The following is a 10,310-nucleotide window of genomic DNA, read 5'->3' on the forward strand; positions in this document are numbered from 1 at the left end:
TCTTTCTTTCTTTCTTTCACACTAATACCTTCTCTCACTCATCCCCTCTTTCTTTCATACTCATCAATTCTTTCTCCCTCCTGCCTTGTCTCTCTCTGTCTCTGTCTCTCTCCCCCGCTCCCCCCGGGTCCCCATGATGAACGGGTTACTTTCCCCGCAGTTCTTTCCTTTCCTGTCCCCTGTGCTGTCAGTGGAAATTCTCAGCCGCGCTCCCGCTTCCCTCGGCGCCTCCCTCCCAGGTCCGCCCCGCGCCTATAAAGCCGCTGCGCCGGGCGGCGCTGGCTCATTTCTGCCCCGGACCCCAGCCCCAGCTCGGAGGGAGCAGCCGCCTGGCCCCATGACGGCTCTAGAGCACAGCCAGGACCCCGAGAGCCTCCTCCGGGCCGGCTCCCGACGCGCCTGCCCCTGCCGGAGCCTGGACTGGTGCCTGCTCGTGGGTCTGTGCGCCCTGGGCGCAGCGTTCCTGGCGCTCGCCTTGTTCTCGGCCTGGAGGGTCCTGCCCCGGCCGCTCGAGACCCCGGAGGTTCCCCCAGCCCCGTCCAGAATGAGAAAGGTAAGGGGGTGGCGAGGAGGCGTCTGTCCAGCCCACGGTCCCCTGTCTGTCTGCCCCAGCGACCGGGGACCCTTCTGTCTCCCTGCCCACAAGGCAGGGGTCTGTGTGTCCGGCCAGGACAGTCCCCCCTCCCCTCCTGCCTGTCTGTTCCTGGCAGTGTGGGGCTCTGTCTCTCTGGGGAGAGGAGGGTCTGTCTGTTTGTCTGGCCCCGCCGGGTGGGCTCTCTGTGTGTGTGTGTGGAGATAGTGGGGGTAGGGTCTCTCCCCTTGGCTAGCTGTCTGTCTCTCTGCCCCGTGGGGTCCTCCTCTCCCACTTTCCATACCAGACCTTTGGGACCCCTCGCCAACACTTCAGGTGTAAATGCCCAAGTGCACTGATTGTTTGGACAGCCATTGCTTAACCTCTTCACGCGCAAGGAGCTGTATGCTGAGGAAGGGTGGCCTAGGGGGTAGGGTGCTGGCCTGGGCCATGGGAGACCTGCGTTGAATTCCCAGCCCTGCCACAGACTGTCTGTGTGACCCTGAGCAAGTCACTTCAGCTCCCTGCCTCAGTTTCCCCACTCTCCTATGTCACAGGAGTACTGGGCAGTGTTCAGATGCTACAGGTGAGGGAGGAGGACGGTGTGAAGTAGCTGATTCTTAATTTTAGGGCACGGTGGGTGATTTAGGGATGTGACACTTTAAGCCCTAAGTTGTCTGTCAGCGGCCAGTAGTTGCGTTAGGTTTTGCCGCAGATCCTGCCAGCTAAGCAGGACTGGGAGCGGAGGTGCTGGAACACTTTGTATAGTGGGTGATGCTGACAGCCACTGAACCAAACTGTAAACCTTGTATGTAATGGAAACCTCTTCAAGCCGGGGGCAGCACCCCTTGTTCCATCACCTCTGACTGGGAGCGCTCTCCATTTAACCCAGTGATCGACTTGCCACATTGGGGCCCACTTTCTAGAGGCGCCGGGTACTTGCGACACAAACCCAAGTCAACGGCTGCCGCGGGCATAACTTGAAAACCGGGCCTGGGACGTCACCGGAAAACAACAGCCCAGAAACCCCAGTGCCCGCCTTTGCAAAATGTCATTGTGTGTGACCGTCAGGCCGCTGGAAAGTCCTTTTCATTCCCAGCTGACAGCTTCTCGGCTCTGAAGTTCTGCATCTCAACTTCCCCAAAAGTTCGCATGCGCCCGGGCCCTGCCTTTGAGTCTACGTCCGTTGGGTCTAATTTATATTATCTAGTTGGCGCTGCCATATTCGCTAAGGTGTCTGGGGGGGAAATAGTGTCTTGTCTGACCCTTGCAGAAAACAGCGGTTCTCTGAGCATCTTTTTTTGTAAAACAAACCCTCTCTTTTCCTCTTTTCAGGAGGCTGGGGTCCAGATGATGCCCACAAGCCGTAAGTATTTTACAGTTACTTGACATTAATGGCTCCTGTTTTTCCCTTTCCTAAAGGGGGAAAAATGGGAGTTTGGGGGACCTAAATACCTTTGAGGCTCTGGGATGGGAGACTAATACATTGTTTGCATCGCTGGCATACACGAACCAATGTAACTGCTGTCCTCCTGTGGCAGGGTACCAATGGGCTGGATAATTCCCCACGGTCCACGCCATCTGTGCATCAAAGGAGACTTTAAAACTCATGCTGTTTGTACAGTAGGGAAATCTGTCTCTGTCACACTGCAGATCTAAGCAGGTTTGAGCTGGACCAATACTTAACAGCTCTCCCATCCAACTAAGCCGGTGTTCATTTAATCAGGTTTCAGGTTTGCATCTGATGAAGTGGGCTGTAGCCCCACGCAAGCTTATGCTCAAATACATTTGTTAGTCTCTCAGGTGCCACAAATACTCCTGTTCTTCATTTAATCAGGGGTGCTCTAGCCTCTAAACCAGAAGCCCAGACCACATTACATTTTGGATGCAATGCCAAACCAAATTCTTGTCTCCTCCTGCTCCTTTAGGCAAAAATCCCATACAGGGAGCAGGTTGCTACCTTCACTGTCTTGACTAAATTCAAACTCTAGTTATATTTTGCTGACCTAAACCACAGACATACTTTCCGTTGGATAAGTGAGATCCCCATTTGCTTCCTCTCTGAAACTGCTGGGTGGCTGTCACAGAAGTATTGTGAAGTGTTCAGACATGAAGGTAGTGGAGGAGGAAGGTGTAAGACAGATGATTCTTAAATTCGAGGGCACAATGGATGATTTAGGGATGTGACCTAAATCGCTCGTAAATCTGTTCCGCTCCACCCCAGAGGTGGCTGCATTTCCATGGGAGACAGAAGTGGTTCTGAAGTATAAAGCTGGTGGAGTCAAGCAGTGAGTGCTTTTGAGATCTCGCTGGGTGAAAGAGCCATAAAACAGATGGTGCGGTGGGGCTGATTTGTTATTTCACCTAACCACTAGAACTCTGGGGGTTCTCCAGCCTCCTGACTTGGACCAATGCATAGTTACAAGGCTGGGTGGATATAGTTCCCAGCCTCCAAAGAGTTAATTGTGGATTTTTCTCTCCAGCATGGATTGCTGCGGTATGAGCACCTCACCCCTCCTAGAGTCAATGACAGTTGTCTTGGTTATAGATGCTTGGGAGAATCCAATGGGGTGTCTAGAAATGGGGCGCTGTGACCATATGGGATACAGACTCTGCCTAAAGGCTCTGTTAAGGCAGAGCATAAAGAGAAGGCCGTGAAGATAGAAAGCTAGGACGTGTTGCCAGCAGCGGACCCTAGAGAGTGCTACAGCTCTGAATACGTTGTTCATGGGTCACACGAACAGAGTCCAGGCCACCAGATTGACATGAGTCATGTTGGCTTATTCTGCAGCATGTGACCTTCTCCTGCCTATGGGAGCAGGAAGGAAATGGTTTCACTGCTTGCAAAAATAAAACCGGATGCGGAGAAGTCCGAAGGCAGCAGTCCCAGTGTGAGGGAATGCCTGTAAAGCCCCCTGCCTTGGACCCATGAGCTCGTGCTGGGGCTGGATCTCCCGTAGACATAGCACAGGGCTCTGCGGTAGGATGGAGAAATCCATGAGCTGAGGATTGGGGTGAGGACGTGTTGTCTAGTGGTTAGACAACCCTTGCCACTAAAGGGGAATCTCTCATTAGCTCTGGTCAGTGCAGAGCCGGACACACGGTTGAGCAGTGGTCACTGTGGTGCATGCGTTGACTAGCCAGGTCACTAGTACACTCCCACACTTCGCAGGCCCCAGCTCTTCTATCGCCCTTTTCAAAGGTCGTGATCATTCTCCCCATTTCGCAGCTGGGGAAACTGAGTCTTTATCCCCCCCTCTTCAAAGATGACTAACATGCCTTCCCTCTTCTACCCTGTTTCTGCAGCTGTAATCAAGGAGAGGGTAATGGAGTTCGATCATCTCCAGGGTATTGATGGAGTGGTTCTCAGCTCCCACTTCGACTACCACGACACATCGCACAAGCTGGAGGTGAAGGTCGGAGGCCTCTATTTTATCTACGCCCAGCTGGCTGTCAAATGCGTTGATAAGACGTTATCTTGCAGCAAGCCGCAAACAGTCAAACTGATCGTCAACCAGCAGACCAGGGGCACCCGCAGCACGGTCCTGACCATCTCCCTGCACTTGTCCTCCAATTCGGAAGAGACCATGTCCAAGTTCTCGGCGGTTCTGCAACCTCTGAAAAAAGGCGACTCTCTCTACGTGACGATGGACACTAATAAAACAGACATTGATAACTGGCAGCTGGACCAAACCGACAAAAAAGACAACTTCTTTGGCCTCTTTAGGCTATCTAGCTCTGCCGAGTCAGCAGACCAGTAGGTGGGAGCAAGGACCTCAGCGGTGGGAGTGGCAGTCAGTATCGCCTTTGGTTCTCTCGGACTCTCTGCTAGAGGTTGTGGAGGGTAGATTCCACCTAGCAAAATTCCCACGCTAACAATCAGCAGCAGACACTGGGAAAACGCGGTGCGTTGCTAGCTCTGGCACGGCACCGTCGCTTGGAGTGGCGACAGCTGGTTTCCATCCGAAGCAGGACTGAAACGGAAGGAACACCCGGTGGGGCGCGCTTGGCACACCGAAGAACCGGCGTGGGTCTGTTTTTAGCGATCAGTGATATTTATTATTGTGTGTTTCTTTAGCGTTCTGTAATTTATGGTAAGCAACTGGGAGATTGAATGAACGGTGCTGCTTTTGTTTTTTTATTTGTATGAGTGGGTTGCTCTAAATGTTGACAAGGACCGACACGGCAACCTTAATTCTGATGGAGTAATTCCCGTGACTGTCAGTATTATGATTATCCGATCATTGCTGCACGTGGTATTATGCCATCCGTTTGGTCTTATGGCGGCTAGCGTATGGTGCTGATCAGTGTGGTTTAGCCATTGCCCACTGCTGGCTGGCATTGCAACTGCTCAGTCATGTGTCATAGGCCCTATATTGCTGAAAGCTAGTGGAGATTCTCTTTTAGGAGAAGTAGATTGAGGCCTGTTCTTCTGCAGCAGGAAGGTCTGAGATCTATCTGAGCTTGTCACCATGAAGCCCTAAGAGGCGACAGATTTGTTACAAGAGGGCGTTTGCCTAATCATTATATTTTGCATTCTGTGATTATGTGTCTTAAAGTGGAGAGTGTCAGCATCTGTGTGGCCCCTTCCCGCCAAAAAATTTACTACTAAAAATACACTTGTGAAAATGCATCTGTTTGAACCTTAATTGGAAAGAGTCCGTTTAGAATTTAAACTGCCTTCTGCGACGCTCCTAAAATTGGGTCTTACTCACTAGCACAATGTCTCGTCAATTTCCATTTCCTGGTTGTGGTGTTAGCTCAGGGTGGAAATTGACTAGCTGGTTTCCACTGTACAATCTGAGTGACGTGTAAACAGCATAAATGGGATTATTAAAAAAACGTATTTAATCCCTAATAGTCACTTGGCCGGGGGTCGCAACAGCTTTCCCAGGAGTCTTCCTGAGTTATTTAAGCAGATTGTGGTTATTTTTAAAGCAATTTAGAGACGCTTAAATTAGCAGATACAACAGTTGCCAACTTCCATGACTTTACCATGAGTCTGGGGATGTTTAGTCCTTTTCTTAAAGCCCCAGGCTCTAGAGTCATGTGAATGCAACAAAGTCTCAGGAATCGTTTTAAAAAAAAAATCAATCCTAGCTCTAGTTTGTGGGGAAATGCTGGAAAAAAAGTGGCCCCCTAAAGTGCAAAATCCAGAAAGCAAATAAAAGTAATTCCAATTTTATTTATATCCTTTTTAAATCTCCTGATTTTTTTTCAGTCAAGCTCACGATTTTTGTGCGGCCTGACTTGTGATATTTTGAATGCTTGGGACTGGTAACCCTGCACAGAGTAACTACAATCATGCCAATATTTGACTTCAAACTGCACTTACCAAAGGCTCGAGTCTATCACTGCAATAGCATTACTCAGAGTAAGATACTATTCCGCACGCAGCAAGTGGGCAGTGCTGGTTCCTAAGTTATTGGGGCCCTGATCTTTTTATTAAAGGAGATGAGACTGCAGCTCACCTTGACCTCAGCTGGGATTGGAGGGACTTTGCACTTCTGGAATAAAGACTTCCATAGCTCAGTGTTGTTCTGTTGCAATGATGCTCTTCAGAACCTCTTAGGTAAAGCAACAGTGGTTCCAGATCTGTGTGTTTTTAACACATTGTCGGTGAAAGCTTGTCTGACATTCAGATGTATGCATTTTCTTCCTCCATACTGGGGTATATTTAATATATGAACATACAGTTTAAGTATTTATTAGCCATTCATTTTTATTTCCAACCAGTGGATTAACCCACAAGTACTAAGGTAAACTCAGTCATGAGTGAGTTTAGAGGAGTAGTTTCTTAACCTTTTCCATCCTTTACAAAAAGCATCTAGGGATTCCCTTTCCTCTCATCCTAAAGAGTGTGAAAGGGTGTAACCCCATAGGCAGAGAACCTCTGATTTTAGGACACTTGTTCTCTGGTGGCTGGAAAGTGCTTGTTCTCATTTATTGAAATAAGGCCTGAACTATGTGCGTGGGAAGAGCTAAGACGCAGGTGTATTATTGTCCTATATGCTCTAACTTGTTTTGTAAAAACACTTCTGGAATATATATACTATATATTTAGTATGCACTTTAAATTGCTTATTTATTTTGATACAGCAGTTAAAATGGACGTGTCCATCAATAATAAACTATTTATACTCAAGAGTCCAAATGAACTTGCACTGTAGTTTATAATCTGGTTTCTTTGATCCTTTTGGGCCCAACGCTCCAGTCGTACTGTTGTAAGGAGGAATGTGAGTTGAGGCAGATCAGAATCTGTTTTTCTGTGTTAATTATCCAGCAGATCTTTCCGTCCTTTGGAAAAAGCCACGCTGTCTAACCCAGCCTTTCTCCACTAGCCCCCGGTGGTCGGTCAATATTCAGTTGGCCATACGTCTAAAGAACTATAAGTCCAGTAATGAACAGCCCTGCATTGGTCTGGGGAGATGCAGCCTACGTGGCTTTGTAAGTAGCTTTGTCACATGGCCAAAACTTTTCCTGGTGCCTTTGCTTCTACATCTCCAACCAGATGGGTCTTGAGCCTAACGCTTAAGAAGTGACCTCAGTTGGAGTGGTGGGTGCTGACCACTTAGACAGCAAGGGCCTGATTTTCACAGTTGGCTGCTAAATTCAGTGCCTGCTGCTGAAAATGTTGGTCTCCGCCATCCGCCGTAGGAATCTTTTGCTCTGCCCTTGTCCACTCACCCTTTGAAAGAAGACCCAGAATTGTTCTTGCTATCTTGGTGCAAATCGGAGCAACTTCATTGCATTCTGTAAAAAAAAGGGAGCAGAATCTGCCCCATGGCTACTTCTCCCGACCGTCTGGAGGTTTTGTCGTACGTTAAAACTTGAGTGACGTTCCAGAGTTGTGGTCCTCTTATGGTCCATCCATAGGAGGTTACCCAACCAGGAGACTTTGGGTCAGGGTGAATGCAAGACATTTCCCAAGTTATGGTCTGGAAATCTATTCTTAACCCAGCTCCAAGTGATGTGGTGGTACCGGAGAGCATTCCCGGTCTCTTGGAAAGATCTCCCAATGGGGGTCACATGTGAGCATCTTCTCACTGCTCCTGAATGGGCCTGCTCTGGAAACATTCAGCACCGTGTTGAGCTGGAAATGAGTCTAGAGACAGCCGATCCACCTCACGCAGGACTCTCAAGAGAACCAGTCTCTGGATGGGATGTTATTAATCCTTTTCAAAAGGTCCTGGATCACTGAGAGACACGAATTCATCTAGGGCTTGATTCTACTTCGGGGCTAGTCCAGCCAACTGTCCCCGGCCAACATTCACCACCACTTCCCAGGGAGAGAGCTTATAAGAGGGGGGAAGTTGCCCCTCTATGGTCCATCCAGCCCTTGGCCTCAGCTAGTCGCTTCGGGGTGGGCAGGAAACTCCCTGTCAAAGGATCCAGTGAGACATGCCACTTCTTTCAGCGGCTGTTGGATGCCGAACTGGTCGTTAGGTTATAGATATTCAGGCCTGTCTGTAAAGGCCTCTACTTTCAGAATGTGGGTGTATTTTTATCACTTAAAAGTTACAAAGGTATAAAACAAAGACTCAAAACCACAGTCCACCTGTGCATGGGCCTTCTCTCACTAGGAGAGTCTGAGGCCTGCTTCTTAGGCTAAGGCAGGGGTGGCCAACCAAGCTCTTCAGAAGTTAATATGCAGCTCCTTGTATAGACACCAACTCCGGGGCTGGAGCTACAGGGGCCAACTTTCCAATGTGCCTGACGGGGGGGGGGGGGCTCACTGCTCAACTCCTGCCCCTGCCCCCACTCCATCCCTTCCTGCCCCCTCCCCTGAGCCTGCCGTGCCCTCGCTCCCCCCCCTCCCCCAGCCTCCACGCCAGGAAACAGCTGATTGGGAGGTGCAGGGAGGGATGGGGAGGCTGCCGGTGGGCGGGAGGCGCTGGGACCGTGGGGGAGAGCAGATGGGGGGCTGCTGACGTATTACTGTGGCTCTTTGGCAATGTACATTGGTAAATTCTGGCTCCTTCTCAGGCTCAGGTTGGCCACCCCATGGCTAAGGGGGCCTCTGGCAAGGCAGCCATAACCTTGGAAGCCAACGGTCACATCCTCACATTCCAAACTAGTCCCATTGAAATCAGGTGCTACTGGGCTCTTAGGAATACAGTCCTGACCTGATAATGCCCGTCACCACCAGATAAAGATGGTTAAAGCATCCTGTCTGGCAAGAACTCACTTCTCAATAGTTGTGGTTGCGAAACCCTCATTTCTGTATGTTTTATCTTTATTTGGGCAAAATGTGTTAGACTTTAAGGTGCCACCAGACTCCTTGTTGTTTTTGTGGATACAGACTAACACGGCTACCCCCTGATCCTTGACACTTTTCTATTGTTACGCTGTCTGGTTCTCCAGTTGTTTCTGTCTGCTGTCTAGGTGTAAGTTAATTAGGGGAGTGGGATATAATTGGTTAGAGAAGTATGTTACAATGTGTTAGGATTGGTTAGATAGATTTCAGTAAAATGATTGGTTAAGGTATAGCGGAGACTATTACTATATAAATTAGGGGCAAACAGGAAGGAAATTGGGATTCGAAAATGAGGAAAAAGGAACTTGGATTTAAGCTTGCTGGAAGTTCACCCCAATAAACATCGAATTGTTTGCACCTTCGGACTTCGGGTATTGTTCTCTGCTCACGCGAGAAGGACCAGGGAAGTTGGAGAGTGAAGGAATAGGCCCCCTAACACTGCTTTGAACCGTTCCTGAGTGGTGACACCCATGACCTAGCTGTCCCCTCACCTGGCCCTCAAGCTTGGAACTGGCTCATCATGGTGCATCACAGCCTGACGCGCTTGGCACCTCCGCTCAAGGGTGTGACATCAGGCCCCCAGCCTACCCATCACAGGGCAGCTCCCTGCACAGCAGGGAGGAGACAGAGACAGGCGATGCGGTCACGGTGCCAAATGCACATATCCTTCCAACCTCTCTGGTGGAAACTGACGTGAGTTCAAGGCCAGAGGTATCTCTCTCTCTGTCTGCGTCAGCGCCACCTCCTCGTTCCCTCCTAAACAATAACAAGGGAAGTCTACACAACAACCCACACAAAGCTAACCACATCCCTAGCGGTGACAATGTGAGCTTCAACTCGCCCCTGGTTTTAATCCTTTCCTCCCCTGCGTGATGAATGTTCTCAGGGCCTAAGTGCCGGGTTCGGCTGTAAGACTCCTGGCTTCGCTTGTGTGGGCGAGGTGCTGCAACGCCCCGTGCCTCAGTTTCCCTAGCCGTTGAATAGGGAGAACAATCCATCCCCTTGTTCAGACTGTAAGCGCTTCATGTCTCTTGCTATGTGTCTGTACAGTGCCTGTCACGCAGGGGATCACGGGCACTTGAAGCGCTGCTGTGATGCAAGGATCGGTGGCAGAGGGGTGCACTCACAGAGTCTGAAAGGTTTCGCATCTCTTCCAGTTCTCAGCAGGGCATTGCAGTGCAATGGTTCTGTGGGAACGATGCTGCCCTCCCGTGACGGCGCCAGTCTGCCGTTGCTGACTATTTGGGGGGAATTCTGCTTTAACTTACGTGGTGGTGGCGGCGTGGGGTTTTGGATCAGCCTTGTAGTCGTGCTTCCCCGTAAAAGTGATTTGCTATCAGAGTGTTGGGAATACTGCAGGAGCGTGAGCTGCGTGCAGAGCTCCCAGCTACTCCAGTTCTGTCCCCTCCCAGCAGGGGGTGCTGTAGGGATGGGCCTGGGGTACTGGCTGGGTGCTGTAGTGTGGAAGCAAAAGTGCTGGGT

General features: G+C 50.1%; 1 protein-coding gene across 1 annotated transcript; it reads left to right on the top strand.

The window, feature by feature from the left end:
- Positions 1–268: 268 nt before the first annotated feature.
- Positions 269–6,725, top strand: LOC101952373 (uncharacterized). The gene is made up of 3 exons (XM_005310164.4): positions 269–553; positions 1,907–1,937; positions 3,878–6,725. Exons 1-3 carry the CDS (start codon positions 338–340, stop codon positions 4,330–4,332), a joined length of 702 nt encoding a protein of 233 aa, XP_005310221.2. The 5' UTR covers positions 269–337; the 3' UTR covers positions 4,333–6,725.
- The last annotated feature ends 3,585 nt before the right edge of the window (positions 6,726–10,310 follow it).

Source organism: Chrysemys picta, chromosome 22 (genome assembly GCF_011386835.1).
Source record: "Chrysemys picta bellii isolate R12L10 chromosome 22, ASM1138683v2, whole genome shotgun sequence".
Lineage (NCBI taxonomy): Eukaryota > Metazoa > Chordata > Testudines > Emydidae > Chrysemys > Chrysemys picta.